At 42.7% G+C, this 20,770-nt stretch overlaps 2 protein-coding genes and 1 non-coding gene across 17 annotated transcripts; 1 reads left to right on the plus strand and 2 right to left on the minus strand.

Moving 5' to 3' along the window:
* Window positions 1-1,431: 1,431 nt before the first annotated feature.
* On the plus strand, window positions 1,432-9,166 carry LOC112880353 (prolyl endopeptidase-like). Of its 3 annotated transcripts, none has more exons than XR_003226294.1 (12): window positions 1,432-1,680; window positions 1,751-1,970; window positions 3,110-3,310; window positions 3,431-3,501; window positions 4,448-4,610; window positions 4,799-5,392; window positions 5,620-6,000; window positions 6,088-6,163; window positions 6,637-6,944; window positions 7,404-7,539; window positions 8,578-8,685; window positions 8,772-8,790. XR_003226294.1 is itself a non-coding variant. In XM_025944930.1 (12 exons), exons 1-12 carry the CDS (start codon window positions 1,448-1,450, stop codon window positions 8,835-8,837), a joined length of 2,313 nt encoding a protein of 770 aa, XP_025800715.1. In that variant the 5' UTR covers window positions 1,434-1,447; the 3' UTR covers window positions 8,838-9,166. The 3 variants fall into 3 exon arrangements, 2 of the variants coding, with proteins under 2 accessions (XP_025800716.1, XP_025800715.1); XM_025944930.1 differs by having other exon boundaries at window positions 1,434-1,680; window positions 6,881-6,944; window positions 8,772-9,166; XM_025944931.1 differs by lacking the exons at window positions 6,637-6,944; window positions 7,404-7,539; window positions 8,578-8,685; window positions 8,772-8,790 and adding an exon at window positions 6,503-6,622.
* Window positions 9,167-10,824: 1,658 nt separating this feature from the next.
* On the minus strand, window positions 10,825-10,896 carry TRNAP-CGG. Its single transcript has one exon. It is a non-coding gene; the product is annotated as a tRNA-Pro (tRNA).
* A 1,697-nt stretch (window positions 10,897-12,593) lies between these two features.
* LOC112881413 (luc7-like protein 3) lies at window positions 12,594-16,657 on the minus strand. Of its 13 annotated transcripts, none has more exons than XR_003226469.1 (10): window positions 16,474-16,657; window positions 16,254-16,382; window positions 16,143-16,182; window positions 14,490-14,565; window positions 14,228-14,422; window positions 13,932-14,135; window positions 13,442-13,855; window positions 13,303-13,353; window positions 13,155-13,212; window positions 12,603-12,871 (listed from the first exon to the last, which is right to left on the minus strand). XR_003226469.1 is itself a non-coding variant. In XM_025946076.1 (8 exons), the coding sequence occupies exons 1-7, from the start codon at window positions 16,514-16,516 to the stop codon at window positions 13,484-13,486; spliced, it is 1,059 nt and encodes a 352-aa protein (XP_025801861.1). In that variant the 5' UTR covers window positions 16,517-16,657; the 3' UTR covers window positions 12,603-13,353; window positions 13,442-13,483. The 13 variants fall into 13 exon arrangements, 2 of the variants coding, with proteins under 2 accessions (XP_025801861.1, XP_025801860.1); XR_003226468.1 differs by having other exon boundaries at window positions 12,603-12,874; XR_003226465.1 differs by having other exon boundaries at window positions 12,594-12,871; window positions 13,303-13,855.
* Window positions 16,658-20,770: the final 4,113 nt, after the last annotated feature.

Consider the following 20,770-nt stretch of genomic DNA (forward strand, 5'->3'; position numbering starts at 1 on the left):
GTTCACATATAGTCACTCATGTGCATTATTATGGAAAATAAGGATCCTAATAAAATCAATCAAGCTCACCAATTATAAGTACTTGAGTCCAATCATGTAGATGGCAATCTAATTATAGCAACAACTTTGAATCGACCAGTGAAAACAAACATCATCTAGAGCTCAACTACTACATAGGGTAATACCAACCAAATCAAACAAATCTACTTGTTACAAAGGAAGATATGAGGGGAGAGTACCTTTGTCTGTTGATTCCACACGAAAAACCCAACCATAGAACCTAAATTTGGAAGGGAAGATGAGTGGGAGGGAGGAGGGCAGTTTGTTCATTTTAAAACCTCTCAATTCAAATTGAACTAGACTAAGGTGGAGAGAGGGGGCTCGGAGTGGGTGGAAATATATCCCATAGTATAGCGCTAGTGATTTATGTGCTGTGTTAATATCACATAGCGCTATAGGTCACGATATTATATGTCAACAACATAATGCCATAGTCTTTGCTATTTGTATTTTACCCCAAACATATTGGATCCTACATAGCACACTACGAGGCGTCGTGCTATTGATCTATGATATAAAATGCGACAACACCGTACAGAGAGTCCATTTTTCTTTATTATTTCCACTAGGGGCAAATAAAATGTTTACTAAAGAAGAGCTAAATTGCAAAGGGAACTAGTAATTTGTTCTGTTAAATTATATCATATATTATTCTCTCGTACCGCTACCTCCCTTAGTTGATTAGGTTGCATCCAACATGTATACTTTGAATAACGTATCATACATGCACTAGTGAGATCCTACCAATATCTAATTCTTCTAATACAGTGACAACTACCATAATTGTTTGCACAAGAGTACATATTTAAGTATTCTAAAATTATGCATAAAATCAAGTTTCAGGAATTAATCAAATTAGCACGATCCTAATCCTACCCCTTGTACCAAATAGACTGATGGAACCATTGTTATTTTACCCTAACCCATCTCATCTTGTTTGAAAACTAAATACAGAATGCTTTATGTCCTTTATTTACTATTTTCAATTACACTTATCAACCATGTAAAACATGATGGTGATCCGAAAGTACTCGAGCTTAAATTAGGATTTGCATCAATCCTTAATTTGGTACCACTCCTCCCAGAATTTGTAATTAAACTATAGCTGAACCACGATGAATAAATAAACAAAACCATAGCCGTTATAGATGTGCAAGATAATAATTATACTACCCACCTTAACATTCACATAAAAGTTCAAGTGTCACATTTATATTATAGATGGACACACCATTATTTACAAAAATAAAACCTCAGTTTTTTGTAATTTTCATTATGTCTTGAAAATTTCAAAATCTTTCAGAAAAGACTGCCAGAAATAAAACAAAAAAAAGGAGGGATAAGAAAACTCTGCCCCACCCAGGGTCAGTCCTCTCACCCGCCGGCAATGCTTCTTCTCCTGAATAAATCCGTTCCCCTCCGCCTTCTCCTTTCACGCCGTCCTCTCAAGCCCTTCTTCCTCCCGCGGCCGTCTCGCCCCCGCCGCCTCCCGCTCCTCCCACGCGCCGCCATGGGCTCTGTAGCTGGCGACGCCGCCCGCCTCGCGTACCCGCCGGCCCGCCGCGACGATTCCGTCGTCGACGACTACCACGGCGTTCAGATTCCCGATCCCTATCGCTGGTAAGCAACCGCGCACGTCCTCTGCGTAGTCAAGTTTCGCTCGCTTGTGGTCATGCCTTGCGCTGCGCAGGCTGGAGGACCCGGACTCGGAGGAGACGAAGGAGTTCGTGGCGAAACAGGCGGAGCTGGCCGAGACGGTGCTCGCGGGGTGCCCCGACAGGGAGAACCTGCGCCGCGAGGTCACGCGGCTGTTTGACCACCCGCGCTACGCCGCGCCGTTCCACCGCGGGAACAAGTACTTCCACTTCCACAACTCCGGCCTCCAGGCCCAGAGCGTGCTCTATATGCAGGTATGCCACGAACTTTCCTTAACTGGAAGTGAAAGCACCGGACGGTAGATCTGATGTTTAGAGCTATAGGGGATAAATAAGTTTGGAATAAGGGAAAACAATTTGTTCCATGCTATTTGCTTGGATTGCATAAGAAAAATTCGCCCCACATGTCTTAACGTCTCTTTGGCATTGACCTATTGTGAAGATCTTATTTGGTGGGAGAAATAACTGTTTGGTATCTGCTTTTCCTTTACACTGTACTAGTTAAATGCACATACGTTGCTACGGACAAGCAATTGAGAAGATGCTATAATCAAGTGCATGCTATTTTTTGGGCGATCAATCTTGTTCATCCATTAGCCCTCCAATGATCAACATTGTAGCCTTACTTTTTGTCATCTTCCTTCCTCAGTTTCACCTCTATTCACTCTTGAGCGTCTTTGCCACCACCTCCCAGCCATCACCAGACCCACAACCGCCACTCGTGCCACACTAAATTCTCCATTTTTTTGAGCTCCCCTGCGCTAGTGCCAGCCCACTGGGCATCTAACACCACCTGCAGCTGCCAGCGCTCCAGCCAATTCAACATTCCACCCCCCATGCCTGCCTCCTCTGCCAATACCATGAGAATAAAAATAATTAGGGAAATATGTCAGACTCATTGACCCTTCAGGTGATGGCTTTTGTCATGTGGCCACAATCCTTGTGCATCTTTCCTATCAAGATGAAACAAAGAAGTACATAGAAGTATAAGACCTAATTTACCATTTGTACTGAATAGTAGGTTTTGATGTACTTTGAAGTCAATGGACAGATCATTGGGCTCCTTACCATGACGGATTGCCACACCTGATTACAGATAAGGTCCACCTGGCATGGTTGCATTATTATTACTTGACATGGTGGAAATTGGAATGCTCGATAATGATTGCTTTGATGCCAAGGTCTTGGACTGAATTAAATTTTACTGGACAAGTGGAAATGAGTGGTGGGCTGTAGGCAAAGGAGACGAGGACTGAGACCTTGGCAGCATTGAAAACTACATTTTGTTAATATTGTTCAGTGTAATTCAAATTGTTCTCCTTTAGTATGCTAATAATGTGTAATGGTGAGATTATTCGAGTTTAAATGTGCCATATTCTATGTTGACATTGAAGGATGAATTGGATGGAAAGGCAGAGGTTCTTTTGGATCCAAATACTCTAAGCAAGGATGGGACAGTTGCTCTTTCAACATATTCAATTAGTGAGGATGGAAACTACATTGCTTACGGGTTAAGTGAAAGTGGTAGTGACTGGGTCTCTATTCATGTGATGAATGTTACTAACAAGCAGCCTATGCCTGACAAACTGTCCTGGGTAAGCAATCGCCACTTGCCACTTGACTGCTAGAGGTTTAGTTTTCCTTTGTGCAAGTAGCAGTGCAATAGTGCTTATTTGTTGGTTCTTTTAACCAAGACTTGGCTCTTCATGATGCAGGTGAAGTTCTCTTCTATCAGTTGGACTCATGATGGGAAAGGGTTTTTCTATGGTCGGTATCCAGCACCTAGGTAGACCATACTGATTTTCCCTATTTTTTTAACTTAGCAACTGCCTTTTCCAGCATCGATGTAGTCCTACATATTGTTATGGATTTTTCTGGTAGATAGCCAATGCAATGTGACAAAACCCAAATTTCTTGGCACCAAAAGGCTTGTTATTGTTGTAACACTATGGAAAAGATCGATAAAAGACAACCTCAAGTCAATTCAAGTGCTTGCAATTAATGTGTACACTTACATCTAGTCTTCTCTGTTATTCGTGATGTTTGCCTCACATTGATCTGAAATACCTGTTTCTGCAATCACCAAAGGAAAGCACATAGTATTTTTGGAAGAGAGTTCTAGGTTACTTTTTTATCACTTGGTTTAGCAAACCTTACCAACTCAGGGCCTGTTTGAATGCAAAACTCATACTGCCTGTTACTCGGACACATGCTTGGCATGGGTGAATTCTGGTTCTGTTGCAACTCCCATGTGAATTTCTGGCTATGGTACATCTGATGGGCTTACATTTTGCTCTCGGATTGGTTGAAAAAAAAACTCCAGTTCATTTTGATATACTGTTTTGTATGGATTGCTTGATTTCTCCAGTCTCAGTTCTTTTGGGAATGCAACACCTCCTGATGTGGCCAGCTGCCAGCCCGTTTCACCTCTTGGCCCATGTGACAGCAGTAACTCTGTGTGGCTAAGTCTTGCTCCTTCTATTAATCTCTTTTGTCTAATTTATCACCTTGGAAATAGTCAAGCAAAGTCAAAGACAACAAACAGCAAATTAATATAATTTCGCAAATATGAATGTTAAAATTAGCTAAGAAATAAGCTCATCTATGGTTAATGTCTCCACGACTTATCATCATCTCTTTTAAGTGTTTTTTGTTGAATTGGTCTAATCTGTTTGCTCTGAAGCACTTGAGCAGAATCATCACTTGTCTTTTTCCCTCATTTATTTCTATAGAGAAGGAGAGGAACTGGATGCTGGAACTGAGACAAACATCAACCTTAATCATCAGATATATTACCATGTTTTGGGAACCAATCAGTCAGAGGACATATTGTGCTGGAAAGATCCTGAACACCCTAAGTATTCCTTTGGTGCCTCAGTCACTGAAGATGGAAAGGTAGCCTGCTGTCGCTCGGGTCATTTGTACAGGGATGTTCTAATAAATAAAATTAGATTATGTACTCTGCATATTAATTTTGGAGAATAGAGGAAACTATAAACTTATGTCTTCATCTTTAAGGATTGAACCTTCCCAAAGTCTTTTCTGATGCACTAAAAAAATTCTGAACATCATGTTTTTGGCAGTACATCATATTGATCGTCTATGAAGGTTGTGACCCAGTCAATAAGTTATACTATTGCGAAATTTCTTCTCTTCCTCAAGGAATAGAGGGCTTCAGAGAGAGACAGGAAATGCTTCCATTTGTCAAGCTTATTGACAATTTTGATGCTCAATATCAAGTTGTGGCCAATGATGGCGATGAATTTACATTTTTGACCAATAAAAGTGCCCCTAGGAATAAGCTGGTGAGGGTAAATATCAAGAACCCAGAACTGTGGACTGATGTTCTTCCTGAGCACGAAAAAGATGTGCTTGAGTCAGCTGACGCTGTTAACAATAACCAACTGTTGGTGTGTTATATGTCAGATGTTAAGCATATTCTGCAGTTAAGAGATCTTAGAACTGGAAATCTAATTCATCAGTTGCCTCTAGAGATTGGTTCTGTTTCAGAGATCTCCTGCAGACGGGAAGATAAGGAAGTATTTATTGGCTTCACGAGCTTTCTTTCTCCAGGTATTATTTACAGGTGTAACTTAGCACCTGCAATCCCTGAAATGAAGATGTTTCGAGAAATTTCAGTCCCTGGATTTGATCGCACAAGTTTTCAGGTTAAGCAGGTAGATATCTTACCTGTACAAATTTGTTCTGCATTCTACTATGACAATATCTGTAACTTCCAGCCTTTGAATTTTTTTTAGCCAGTTCCAGACATTAAGAACTTGTATTTTCATATGAGTAGTTTTTGCTCTTATGTTAATGCGCTCTTCTTTTCACTGGTCTGAATAAAATTGTCTGTATGAAATGTTTTTTATTAACCACAATATTGTTTTTACCAACTACTCAGGTTTTTGTCCCTAGTAAGGATGGAACCAAAATTCCCATGTTCATAATGTCTAAGAAAGATATCAATCTCGATGGATCGCACCCAACTTTGCTATATGGTTATGGAGGATTCAACATAAGCCTAACTCCTTCGTTCAGTGTTGGTCGTCTTGTGCTATGCAAGAACATGGGTTTTGTTGTCTGTGTAGCAAACATTCGGGGCGGTGGAGAATATGGGGAGGAGTGGCACAAAGCTGGAGCACTTGCAATGAAACAAAATTGTTTTGATGATTTTGCTGCTTGTGCTGAATTCCTCATTTCTAATGGTTACACCAGTTCCAACCGACTATGTATTGAAGGCGGAAGCAATGGTGGTCTTCTGATTGCTGCTTCCATTAATCAGGTAATATAGTAAACTCTCATTTTACCCAATTTTTTTTGGTCTCATCATATTGCAATACATAAGTTTAACGCACATACTGTGTTGCAGCGGCCTGATCTCTTTGGGTGTGCTCTTGCTCATGTTGGTGTCATGGACATGCTCCGCTTCCACAAGTTCACAATTGGTATGTTTAAATAAAGTCATATAACCACTCCAAAAAATCCTGCAACCCCGCAACCCCCCAACATCCACCCCCCACATGCACTGATCTGGAGTTCTCACTGCCATTGGTCTTCACCCACTATAGAGCAATGACGACCAGCATCGTGCCACTTTGGCAACCAGCAAGATATTGTCTAACTTTGGCTCGCAGTGATGCTGATGTCTGGGGAAGTCATCTTCACTGCGGCTGCTGTAGTGTTAGCCGTCAGCTCTTGCTCCCAATCTTTATACCTTTCTTGTTTCTCTAACCTCACGATCCACATATCTCAAGCTTCTTTTCCTGTGTTATTCTTAAATGTAGCTTTGGCTTCTGTGTTGGTTGGAGGAATTCACCACCGCCCCTATTGCACACTGCCCATTATATAGCCTCCACCATCTTTTCAACCACCAGTTTCTGCTCTGCATCATTGGTGTTTTCTTCCCTTCCTACTCCAGCATATTCAACAGGATCCATGTGCTGCTAAGAAGTGACAGACATGATCCATCTGATGCTAAGAAGTGATGGCAGGCGGGGGTCTTTTGAGTTTTGACCTTCCACAGATTTCTTGATGGTTGCTCCAAAATGAGATATCGGGGAATGCAAACTCAGACCATTTCAATTTCCCTTGTTTTCAGTTATTCTGCTGATTATCTATATCCCTTTACCTTTATAACAGTTGGTGCTTCTTGTTTTGTATAGGCCATGCCTGGACTACAGACTATGGTTGTTCAGATAAGGAAGAAGAGTTCCAATGGCTCATCAAGTATGGCTGTTCTGACTTTCTGTTATTTCCAACATCATTGTATACTATTTGAGTTGCTGCATTACTTCTCTACCGACATTGGACTGATTATTGGGCTGTTCAGAAAATCATCAAGCCACATCATTGATTTTTTTTTAAAATTTACATTTCTATAGCTACCAATAGTAGTTATGCAGATATGCTAATTAAGGGATACTAGAAAATTTAGCTTGCATTGCGTGCCTTACCTGGGGAATGCCCGATTGGATGTTGGATAAGTTACTAATTATTAACCTGTAAACGCCCTCCTTGCAGCATTGAAACGAACCGATAATCACGGAAAGAGCAGTAGAGATATAGAGAAACTGAGACTTCAATTCAAGAAAGAAAATCTGAGATTAAAACAAGGGACTAAATTATTGAGTTTATCCTAATATCCTGATCCTTTTTTTCTGTTTGCTGCTCTGATGAACATACAAGATATTCTCCCCTTCATAATGTGCGGAGACCTTGGGAGCAAAGCTCTGTTAGCCAATGCCAGTATCCAGCAACCATGTTGTTGACAGCTGATCATGACGATCGTGTTGTGCCATTGCATTCACTAAAGTTATTAGCAGTAAGTTCATTTTTTGTATTCTGTCTCTCTGAGTTCTCATTTGAAACGAAAAAGTCAATATATTGATAGCTGTGAAATTGAAGAAATAATTATCTTACATATGCTAGTGATGCAGCAAAGTATTGGCCTTTTCCGTTTTGGAAAATCTGTTACTGATCTTTCCAATATTGTCAGAATTCAGGAGTGCTTTTATGCTTATTTGGCTCTCCCTCTGTTCCAAAATGTAGGTCGATTAGTGTTATCCTAAGTCAACCTTCTCTAACTTTGACCAAGTTTATAAGAAAAATATATTAACATCTAAAACACCAAATAAATGCACTATCAAGACATTTCGTGGTGGATCTAACAAAACTGATTTGATGTTGCAGATGTTGGTGCATTTTTCTATAAATTTGGTCAAAGTAAGATAAGTTTGATTTAGGACAAAACTAAAACGACCTACATTTTTTAATGGAGTATATACTATTTTCTTCCAGCTTGTCACAGGTGCATGGTATCAATCTTAGAGACAAGCTAATTACCCTTAACTTTTTCCATGCTATGTCAGGGTAGATGGTGATATAGTCTATATAATACATAGCCACAGATAAGATTTATTTGAAGTTAGATTCAATGGTAAATTAGATCTCTTTATAAAGACAATTTCTCATAAAGGAGATATGGAAAATTGTTGCCTTTACTATCAATGGAGACAGCCCATGGCAGCAATTGTGTAGGGTGCACATTAGGCTGCAGCAGGCTTGTTGCTATGCCAATAGCAGAGCCTCCCATCAGTTCAGGCTATTCTTCCTCTTTTTGGAGCATAGTTTCTGGCCATACCTTTTGTTGGTTTTCTTTTCGTGATTTTTAGCAACAGTTTACTCTTCAATGAAATTTTAACATTATATGAATCTTATGTTTATGAATCAGTTTTATAACAGTTGCATTGGTCATAAATTTTGATCTAAGTGTCATGATACAATTGCCTTTTGATGCTCTTTAATTCGTTATAACCTATTTGCTTTTATGTCCTTACTATGCTTCCATTGCTATTCATAGACGTTGCAGCATGTCCTGTGTACCGAGGACTCCCCACAAACAAATCCAATAATTGGTCGCATTGACCGCAAGTCAGGGCATGGAGCTGGCAGGCCAACTCAAAAATTGGTTTGTGCAACTGTTTCTCTCAATATCGCTTTGGCTTCAAGCCTTCAAGTACAATCATTTATGCGGTTTCCTGCCTTTAATTTCAGATTGATGAAGCTGCAGAGAGATATAGCTTTATGGCCAAGATGTTAGGCGCTCGGTGGACTGAATAATTTATTTTATCCAGCTTAATGTGGAGATGGTGAGCAAGATCACCAATGCACTAGACAATCCCCTCGAGCAAAGTGGCAGGAAAAGTTACATTGCTGTTGGCTTGGATGATCACCTGCCCAAGAGTTGCGGAGTTTATGCTTCAGGTTGATACAAGGATTCATGGAACATAGTCGCCCCAGGAGTTCGGGTTTCATGGTGTGGCATCATTTAATTTATCTTTTGGTTTAAAGGAATGACAATCAGTTGAATGGTAGTGTTGAATGATTCTTTAAGTTGTAATCGGAGGACTCGTTTGGAAGCACATCTTGCTGGCGGCAACATTTCATCGAATAGGCTCCATGAGCGCTGCTTGCCTCCATCCAATCGAGCTACGGTGACTCGGTGGGCAGCGCCCAATGGGAGGAGATGAGTATGCGGCATGGCACTACGAATTCCCAGAGCCTGCGTTTACTTCGTGGCATGAGAGGCCAAGATCCGCCAATCCGCCATAACTGCGCCGAGTCTCCGGCTCACCGCCGCATCTAACATCCTATCGTTTGGATTCAACAGACACTACGTGGCAGCGATTTTAGGGTCGGTTTCTAACGACCGGCTCCCTAGCTTCACGTACTTTTCAGGATCGGTTCCTTATCCGGTACTGAAAACCGAACATGCGTTACTAGGCTGACCAACTCACGTAAGTTGGACCGGGCGGTTTCAATAGAGTGTGCTGAGTTCAGCCCCGGTACTAAAAACCGAACATGCGTTACTAGGCTGACCAACTCATGTAAGTTGGACTGGGCGGTTTCAATAAACTTGCACAATTCTTGCTCAACGTTATTTTTGGCTAGAGTGTGCTGAGTTCAGCTGAAGAATAAACGAATAATATAATTTGTATCAAAAAGAAAAACCAAATAAAGTTCTCGTCAAAATCCGCCATAACGGCGCTGAGTCTCCGGCTCGCCGCCGCATCTGACATACCGTCGTTTAGATTCAACAGATACTACGCGGCGATTCTAGGATCGGTTTCTAACGACCGGCTCCCTGTACTTTTCACGCTCGGTTCCTTGCCCGGCACTGAAAACCGAACATGCATCACTAGGCTGACCAGCTCACGTAAGTTGGACCGGGCGGTTTCAATAAACTTGCACAATTGTTGCCCTAGCATTGTTTCTGGCAATAGTGTGCAACGTTGTTTCTGGCTAGAGTGTGCTGAGTTCAGCTGAAGAATAAACGAATAATATGGTTTCTATCAAAAAGAAAAACCAAATAAAGTTCCTGTCAAAATCCGCCATAACGGCGCCGAGTCTCCGGCTCGCCACCGCATCTGACATATCGTGACACTACGCGACGATTCTAGGGTCGGTTTCTAACGATCGGCTCCACGTACTTTTCAGGATCGGTTCCTTGCTCGGCACTGAAAACCGAACATGCGTTACTAGGCTGACCAACTCATATAAGTTGGACTGGGTGGTTTCAATAAACTTGCACAATTCTTGCCCCAGCGTTGTTTGTGGCTAGAGTGTCCTAAGTTCAGCTGAAGAATAAACGAATAATATAGTTTCTATCAAGAAAAAACCAAATAAAGTTCCCGTCAAAGAATAAATGTGAAAAAGGCTGCGTTACTAGGCTGACCAACTCACGTAAGTTGGACTGGGCGGTTTCAATAAACTTGCACAATTCTTGCCCCAGCGTTGTTTGTGGCTAGAGTGTCCTAAGTTCAGCTGAAGAATAAACGAATAATATAGTTTCTATCAAGAAAAAACCAAATAAAGTTCCCGTAAAATAATAAATGTGAAAAAGGCTGCGTTACTAGGCTGACCAACTCACGTAAGTTGGACTAGGCGGTTTCAATAAACTTGCACAATTCTTGCCCCAATGTTGTTTCTGGCTAGAGTGTGCTAAGTTCAGCTGAAGAATAAACGAATAATATAGTTTCTATTAAGAATAAAAATCAAACAAAGTTCCCGTCAAAGAATAAATGTGAAAAAGACTAAAAAAAAGCATGGGGTGTTGCGAGAATCGAACTCGCGACCTCTCGCACCCGATGCGAGAATCATACCACTAGACCAAACACCCGCTTCTTGGGATGCGTGCGGCTGGACAGTTATTAAACATTAGTATGAGTTGTTTTGACACAGCGCGGGCGCTGGCATGCGTACGTGACCACACCACACGATTGCGCTGCGCCCCCATGCAGGCGCCCACGTCTCCTCCATCCATCCAGCGACCCTGCCGCGTCATAAGCGTCAACCGCACCGCACGTGCTGGTGTGCGCTCGGCCCAAGCAGAGAAGAGGGGAGCTAGTCATTTCTCTGTCTAGGTAGTAGATGGTGCGCGCGCCGCAGAAGCAGCTGAGCTAGGACTAGGATGGGGATGGTGTTGGCGCGCGGAAGCGGCGGCGGCGCCCTCGCCGGCGTCGTCCTGGGCCGGCGGGCGATGGAGACCGTCGCGAAGGGGACCACCCGCGCCGCCGTGCACGGCTCGCGCTCGCCGACGAACACGGCCGTCGAAGTACGCGCACCGCCACCACGCTAGCTCCTGATCTAGCGTGCCCAGCCGTGACGTCGCGCGATCATATGCAGGGAAGGGAGGAAGCGGAGGAGGCGATCGAGAGGGGAAGGCGGAGAAGCAGAAGATGAGGGAGCAGGTGGAGGGCAAGGTCGACGACGCGCAGGTCGGCGGCGCTTCCCCTGCTCAGCCTCACAGCAAACCAGCCACGTGACCATGCCAGCCTCCGGCCACGTCCACATGTTTCGTCAGTACTAATACAGTCGCTCTGAGTAATAGACACCTGGGTTATGGAATAAATCTTCCTCGTGTAACTGATTCAAATCCGTGATCTTGTCTTTGACTCTTATTATTTGGTGGCCAAAACCACCACTGGCGATTGTTTTCTAAATCTCACATGGAAGCTTTTTACAACCTCGAAGGAACACCGTACAACGAAAGGCCTGCTTATTAAGGTGATGAGCCCTTAATGTTCAGACATTTGCCCTACTCTTGTGCTTTGAGCACAAACTTTGTTTTGCACAAACAACTTCGAACACCCACAACTTTGTTTTGTTTTGTTTGAGGACTGGTGATGGATCATCCTAACTAACTTCGAACACAAACAACTTTGTTTTGTTTGAGGAATGAAATGGATTAGTTTATAACTACCTCCCTCACGAACACAAGATTAGTCTAGTAATAAGGAATCGTACCAAAAACTCACATGACCCTGATGGACTCTAGATGAATTCAGTGTTTGAACCGAACACCCACAAGGATGACCGTCGCAGCAAACATCGCCAACATCACTCGCAGCAGCATCGCAATCATTTAGCATCCGGATGCTTCTGATTGAACCTGGGACTCGTTTAGGGCCGAGACCCCTAATTCCGGCATCAGCATGTCCCAGCACTTGGCTTCAAAGGAGGTTGTACACCGTGTCCGCGTACCCTGAAAAGAAGGCACGAACTGAACTAAACATGGCACGAGCGAACTATCTGGTGCTCACTTCAGTCAGCACTTACCCCTCTTCAATTATTATCAGCATAGCACATGGAAATCACCTGGCCACATGTCAGGGAGATCAATCTAATTTTTCGAACAATTAGACACCTTCAGTTCACATACAATTCATTGTGCCAGAGAACCTGGCCTAGCATTCTCTCTCATTTGCACAGGCCAGCCAAACAGGTAAGTCCTCGCACAACTGAACTGTGGCCAAGGATAGTAAGTGAACGTAGCCGTTTAGGAATGTCACACGACCATCACGACATCAGTAGACGTTGGTCCCAGGAAACCATAACGCCAATTGATCCAAAGAGTAACTTGTCAGAGACGCCCAAGCAGATCATATAGTAGTATTGCATATTCAGAATACAATAATAGCATACCAATTACAGGCCCCTACAACTGTCGGAAGTCTATCTAATATTATGTGTGGGTGGAGACAGAGCCTTCTTTGAGCTAGACTTGGAGCCAATAACCAGACAGTCAAGAACCCTCCAATCCTGGTGGTTCTTAGCAGGGGTTATGTACAAGCCAAACCTGATCTCTTGTAGAGCTACTACAAGGTTTCAAAAAGAATATGTCGGTGATTAGAATTGATCCTTGATCATTTCGTCGGACTGTTCTTCCTCAAGACAACACTAGTTCATAACAATTATAGCTACAAAAATCACAATCATACATAATCTTTGGCAGAAACAGGTACCTGACATGAGTGGTGTAAAAATCTAAGGCAACGAGTGACCAATCACAACTGAGCAAAACTAAAAAGGTTTCTAGCAAAGTTATGAGGGGAATAAAAAGTTGTGTAATATGAAAACATTAATGTTCAAGGTTACCTGCCATACGCTGTAAACATCAGCATCCAAAATGAAGTCCAGTACTTGTCTCATTGCACTAATTTTCATCTTTTAGTTAATAACTTCCGGTTCCAAATATCAAAACAAAAGCTTCAGCAAAATTGTTGGAAGGACAATCGATACCTACCTGAGATTTTTTTTCCCATGTAAAAAGGAAGACTGTAGGGTTCCAACAGAGCTGTTACAGCAGAGCAGAGACTTAAACAAGTGCGACACTTCAATAAAACCCATTGTACAGTAATAAATAGCAAAAGGGAACGGTCTACCTCATGAGTCCCAACTGTGAATAAAACTATCTAAATGTTCAGCTAATGATCTGGACTTCCAGACCTTCCATAGCCATGCCTGCTTGGAGAACGTGACCTGCTCCGTATTCTCCCTCGGTCGTTTGTCATATCACCACTCCTGTATCTATGCCCGCCTCTTTCGGAATCCCTCCCATTTCTGTAGGAATTGCTTCGATATTCTGATCCTCTATCTCTGTGATCATAGGGCCTATCTCTTCCACGGCTTCGCTCATACTGACGATCACGGTCATAGTCACGATCGCCAGACCTCTCCCTCCGGGTACCACTGTCCCTGCCCCCACTATCATACTCTTTGCCCCTCTGTTTCCGACGTTCCTCTGCTTTCTGCTCCCTTGCAAGCCTCTCTTCCTCTTTTGCCTTCTCTTTTGCAGCCTGGACAGTAAGAGACAACCATAAGTACTTGATAAATTAAATCCGTATTCATACTTCTAATGTAGTGATACTTCACCTTGTATTCCATCAGGAAATCTCTAACCATGCCATAACCGATGTGCTGTTTCCCAGTCACATGGGACTGCGTCCTCTCAAGAGCATCATCAGAAACTAAGAATGATCCACATGTTTCGCAAAGTTCCATCTTCTTCTCAAGCATGGCCACTTTGTTGTCAGCTTGGTTAGCTAAAGCTGTCTTCTCAGCGTTTAGAATGTCAACCTGCAAACCAGAAATTAAACAAGAATTACACAAATTGTTGAAGTATCGTTCAAACATAATAAAGAAATGAGATGGATCTTCCATGTCAGTACCCTCCTCATAAGTGCCTCAGCTTCATCCACTTTACCAGCCTCACCAAGCTCCTCAATTTGCTCCAGCAGCTTCTTCACCTGTTCTTCTCGCGCTGAGAGCTGCTCAGCTATTTTTCCAGGTATTGGCATTGGCACAGCAGAATCTTGAGCCAACCTTTCTCGACCACGCCTTATTTTTCTATCCAAATCCATTACCTGCAACAGAATAAACAAAGGTAAATATACTGGTTAAAAAGTTATGGGAAAGCAAGAGGTAACTCACCAATTTCTCACATTGTTGTGCAAGCTCTGCCTCAAACTTTCGCATATAGCTATCATGCCTGGGAGACTTCTCAAAGCTGCACTTACCCAAAAACACATGTGAGATATACATATAATACCCAATATAGCTAAGCATATAATCATATGAGGGTGAATTACTGGTTCAACGGAATCTCTACAGATGAAACTTAAGTTGCAAATCCGAGTTAGTACACCACACCCACTTTACCACTCACCTCACTGATTGCAGGGTAAAAAATACAAATTTCCTGTACCAGGATTCTTCATGAACCAATAGCTATTACATTAATGTCTTTGCTGTGAGCTATCATTGATTCAAATTATTCAATGTTAGCAGCTTGGTTCACTTGTTTTACAGCAAAATTGCTCAATGTTGGTAACTTGGCAACTTGTTTTAGAAGTATTTTCTAGACAGAACTGGTAAAAGTTGTATGAGCACATCAATGTCTTTGTTGTGTGAGCTACCATTGATTCAAAGCATTAAATGTTAGTAACTTGGTTTACTTGTTTTACAGCAAAATTGCTCAATGTTGGTAACTTATCAACTTGTTTTAGAACTGTTTGCTACATAGAACTGTTGAAAGTTGTATGAGCACATACCCATATAACTTGTAGGAAAATCTAGATTCTACAAACTTGCAAGTACTATGAGGCATTTACCCATGTAATGTAGCTTGTCAGAACTCTTATAAACATCCCAAATTCTGAATGGCACACACCCATTTATATTCATATGGATGATAGAGAAAACCTACTCCCTCAAGCCAAAGTCACTACCGTTCTGCAAGATGGGCTAGGCGTCAACTAGGAATGAGGGTGCCAATTAACTACTCCATCCGTTCCAAATTATAGGTCGTTTTAGCATTTCTAGATGCATAGTTTTTGTTACGTATCTAGACATAGTGTGTATCTAGGTGCATTGCAAAAAATATGCACCTAGAAATGCCAAAACAACCTATATTTGGAACGGAGGGAGTATTTGCCACCTACGAAGGCTAGGCAGCCACTTCTTAAATACTGGCCTGATGCAACTCTCACTAATTTCATCCACAATTTTATTTTACAGACAATATAATCTTCAAAATATGCATTCAGTCTTGGTTTTTTACCAGATATGATCAAATTTCTCTCATGATTGCGGAGTGCAATTTTTCGATGTCTTGATATAAAAATGTATCATTTAGGGAGAGTTTATTGCTGTAGCATGTTTAATTCATCCTGAGGCAGCTATTTCTTTTTTAGACTGTGTAGAGTGGCATGACATAATCATTTCATAGGATGGTTCTGATGTGCTGTCTAATTTTGCACAAAACATGCACCAATCAAACCAAAATTTGTAACCTGATACTGATAGGAATGCAGGACAGCTTAATCCCCACAGCTAAAAACTAGCTCAACTCTACAAATCCAGCAATTCATATGAAACAATCATCTATAACATTTTGGTACCATGTCCTGTGATTCCCAATAACAAAGTCTCTATTTTCCCACTTGCAACCAACCCAATTACTCTACTTTGGTCCCTAAACATAACACATTGCTAAGAGATTACCTCACCATAAATCCTTCTGGTTTTTTCTTACAAGAAATGCTAACTAAATTTCAATCAAATTAGCATCACAATCTTCCTTACCTCTCCTTGAGCTTCGGATCATGGATCCTCAAGCACGGCCCTGCAAACACACCACCTATCATCAGTAAAATTCACCGCAGAACGCAAAAAAAAAAAAAGGACCGGCCTTACCGAGGTTGCTCTTGGTGTTGACGAAGAGGTCGTGGGGGCAGAACCGGGCCATGTAGGGGGCGCACACGTCGGGATCGTCCCACTTCAGCTCCTTGTGCCCCTTCTTCTCCTCATCCGTCAAGTTGCGGGCTGCAAACGACAGCACCCACGGCGAGGTTAGGGGTAGGGTTACGGCCTGGGGTCGCGGCGTTCGGGAGATGGGAAATCTGGTGGTACTCACCTGTGCCCATGAGCTCGTCGAGGAGAGCTCGCTGCGCGTCCATGGCGGAGAGGGCGGTGGAGCCGTCGAGAAACCCTAGCCTCCAGGCACCTTCTTTGCTTTCCCCTTTCTTCTTGGGTGGGTTTGGATTCGGGGGTTGTCGTCCAAATAGGAACAGACAGGGAAACAGGGAGAACCCTAGCGGCTAGCGCTTACTATTTTCGAATCCGGCAAATACAAATGTGAGACTGGAATCCAATTACCGGATAGGAATTTACGAGGTGCACCCTGTATAAAAAAATAAATAAATGGGAAAATCGCGTTGTTTTACGATGTTTGCTAGATGTTTAGCAAAACGCTAATTTCCGGGCATCCATAGAAAAATATCATTTTTCTAGTATCAAATTCCTTTTCGTGGTTAACTTTATGGCATCAATAGAGTCTGTCACTTAGGATATGCTCTTAGTTTCTTCCTTTTAATTTCACAATCCAATTTCTTATTTTTACAATCTAGTAGCATGAATTTGATAATCAAACTCAGTACAGTTCGAACCTGTTCCTATTCCTAAGTGAAAAGGACCAACAGCTAGTGAAAATATACATTGATATAAGGATAAGAAGGGGTTTAGTTTAGAAGCATAACCTTCGCTAGTGATGTCTTTTGCACGCGTTAGACGCCATGATACTACCGAAGGTATATAGGCTTAGCAATAGACTTATTTCAACCGCGTTCCACTTATTTTTTAATATTAGAAATATGATCACTGTGCTATTGAGTGCTATTGACACCTACCAATACTTTCCCTAAGCAATAAATGAATTGAAACTTCTTAATCAATGGTGAGCCCAACAGAAGGGGCGATTAATGAGATGGCTTCCGGGTTAGGGAGGAGAGGATGCAGGATGGAAAGACGAGAAGGGACTATTGACATCATCTATGAAGTAGGCAATGTTGCTACCAAACTCGAAGGGGATGACAAAGGGGACCTCATGTCGGGTAGAGGAAATAAATCATTTATGCTTGTAATAGTATAATTAGTAATTATGTGTTGTAAACCGAAAGAACAAGTTGGTTTTTTTAAATGTAGATTGTGATAGTTTAGTTTTGAATCATATAATGGCAGTCTGATTGTAGAATTGAGCTCCAAGAATTTAGAAGGGAAATTTTGGAAACAGATAATATTTTAGTATATTTTTTGAAACATAATATCATAGTATATCAATGAAATTGGGTGTATAGTTACGTCTATCAAAATTTTTAGATTATTGTGCAACAAATCTAATGTGCTTTTAAAAATCTCTACTCCTAAAAAAATAATTAGGGGATAATTTTTTGTGCGACCTTCACTCTACCTCCTTTTGGTCATTCTGCCGTCCATCAACGTACGCCATCCGATCGTTCCCGATGCGATCTGAGCCTCCCATCGTCTCTCCCCGACCCGCCTTCCACAGGCCCGCCCCTCCCCCCTCCGCGGCACCTCCCGATGCCCTCCCTCTCGCTCCGCCCCGTCGCCCTCCCCCTCGCGACACCCGCCCCTTGCGACGCCGCGGCCGTCTGCCACGGCCGCTCTCTCTATCGTGCAGCCGCCGCCCGCGAGCCGGTCTACATCGCCGACGTCGCCATCCAGCTGTCCCCGCCCCGCCGCACCGCCGTCCTGCCGTTGCAAGGGGTCCCCGTCCGTCCACACGAGGAGGCGGTTCCGCGGCGGCGGTCTCGGCTTGTAGAGGACAGGCAAGTCGCCCGCCTACAACCCTCGTGCGGAGTCAGCATCGTCCTACCGAGTTTTATTACACGCTATTGTTAGATAACTATGCAATTTTTGGTATATTTTAATTCCAAATATTACTAGCAATTTCATGGTATAAATGAGTGATAATATGTTAACAAGATATGTGCATGTGTTCATGTTATTCTTACTAATAAGCATGAACAAAAAGTTAAACCAGAATAGATTTAGAGTGTACCCCAAGGCGGGACCAGTGCCGGAGGCACCGGTTGCGCCGTTACCAGCTGGAATAGACATGCTATTCGACTGGCCTTGCCTAAAGTAGCCGAACGATGTCGATGCAGGAAGAGGTTCATAGTGCAGTCCCACGAACGGTCACCAGGAAGCAGACGAAATAGTCGTTCATTCACGCCGGGAAGTAGACGAAGTAGTCGTTCGTTCACGCCGGGAAGTAGATGAAGTAGTCGATCGGGGAGCGAGCAGTCGCGTCAAGATGCTCCCAAAAACCTGATTGCCAGCAGAGGGAGAAGGGAGAGGTCTCCTAAGCAGGAGTACCTGGATCAAGCTCTGAAGTGTGTGTGAATGAGAGGAGGAACGTTCTTCTCATCTCAGCACATCCCGTCGCACCCCACCTGCACGTCCGGCCGCGCCCGCACCGCACCGCCCGGCCGACCAGCCTCGCCCACGCCCACGACCTCGGCTCGGCGAGGCGAGCGAGCGCGCGCGCGTGTGGTTCACCGACCTCCTCTTACCGGCTTCACAAGTGGTGTACATGAAGTCCAACTTTTAAGCCGGTTGAGATCCTCCTCAAATCCCAGTACGGAATTAAGCAATTGATTCCCTAGTATTTAATAGTGGGCTTTAAATTCTTTTATTGTATTGATTAGAATAAATGGGCCAAGCCCATAATTCCAACAATCCCCACCAAGAAATTCAAGCCACACTAGAAATGCCCTCATTCCCTCATTGATATACCAGTATTTGACAGAGACTGTTAAGTTGAACTTCCATCTAGGACAAAAGCTACACTTATTCACAACTGTACAATAGACTATGCCTTGAATTGCCAGTCTTGTGCAAACAAGTTTGACCAGAGCCCTACACTGGTACTAGGCTGCAAAAGCATCCCCGCGGTTTGGAGCTTATAAGTCATACTCCAGACCTTTCATGAGTTTCTAGAGAATACCCAGTTCTCATAGACCATGACCATTAGTCAGATTCGTATAGGTGTGTTCCTTTCAGATGTTCTGTAGGATAACATCTTTGTTTCAAGAAAACAACTCATAGAAATCACCTGGAACACATTAAGGTATAGACCAACCTGCCATACAGATTAGAAGAGAAATGCACCTTATACACGGAATGAGCCCTTTTCACAAAGGTTCTCTTCTCACAGTCAGACTTTAGTTTGTTTCACCATCCTAATTCACGGGATCTCCGATCACATAGGACAGGTTTCCACTATAGAATGACTCACGTGGGTCTGAAGCCCAATTCCATAGATGCATTGTCTATCACATTTCGTGAAAGACCCTTTGTAAACTGATCTGCCAGATTTTTAGCCATCTGAACATAGTCCAGGGCTATAACTCCAGAGTTTCTCAATTTTCTGACAGATTTCAACCGCCTTTTCACATGTCTAGATGACTTCATGTTATCCTTTAAACTGTTCACCTTGACAATTACCGTTTGATTGTCACAGTTCATTAGAATTGCCGATATTGGTTTTTCAACTATTGGCAAGTCCATAAGGAGCTCACGAAGCCACTCAGCCTCAACAGTGGCAGTATCTAATGCTGTGAGTTCTGCTTCCATAGTTGACCTTGTTAAAATGGTCTGCTTGCAAGACTTCCAGGAAACAACTCCACCACCAGGGGTAAACACATATCCACTTGTAGCCTTTATCTCATCAGCATCAGAAATCCAGTTTGAATCACTATACCCTTCTATTCTAGTACTCTTGGGTACCCGGTGTAATGAATTCCATAGTTCATTGTGCTCTTTAGATAGCGCATTACTCTTTCAAGAGCCTTCCAATGATCATCTCCCGGGTTTGAAATAAACCGGCTCAGTTTGCTTACAGCAAACGAGATGTCAAGTCTTGTAGCACTTGCTAAATACATCAATGAACCAATGATCTGAGAATATCTCAGCTGATCTCGCATTATCCTTTTATTCTTCCTAAGAATTAAACTGGCATCATATGGTGTTGAGACAGGTTTATAATCGTTATAACCAAAGCGACTTAACACCTTCTCCACATAGTGAGACTGTGTAAGAATCACCCCACCATTGCTCTCTTTTACCAGTTTTATATTAAGGATAACATCAGCTTCTCCCAAATCCTTCATCTCAAAACTTTGAGATAAAAACTCTTTAACTTTCTTAATCACATTAATGCTAGTGCCAAAGATCAGTATGTCATCCACACACAAGCACAAAATAACTCCTTCAGCCCCACCATAGCAATAGTACACATATTTATCAGCTTCGTTCACAACAAAGCCAGCAGAGGTCAAAGTTCTGTCGAACTTTTCATGCCACTGCTTAGGCGCTTGCTTGAGACCATATAAAAATTTCAACAACTTACA

The sequence above is a fragment of the Panicum hallii genome, chromosome 2, assembly GCF_002211085.1.
Source record: "Panicum hallii strain FIL2 chromosome 2, PHallii_v3.1, whole genome shotgun sequence".
NCBI classification, from domain to species: domain Eukaryota; kingdom Viridiplantae; phylum Streptophyta; class Magnoliopsida; order Poales; family Poaceae; genus Panicum; species Panicum hallii.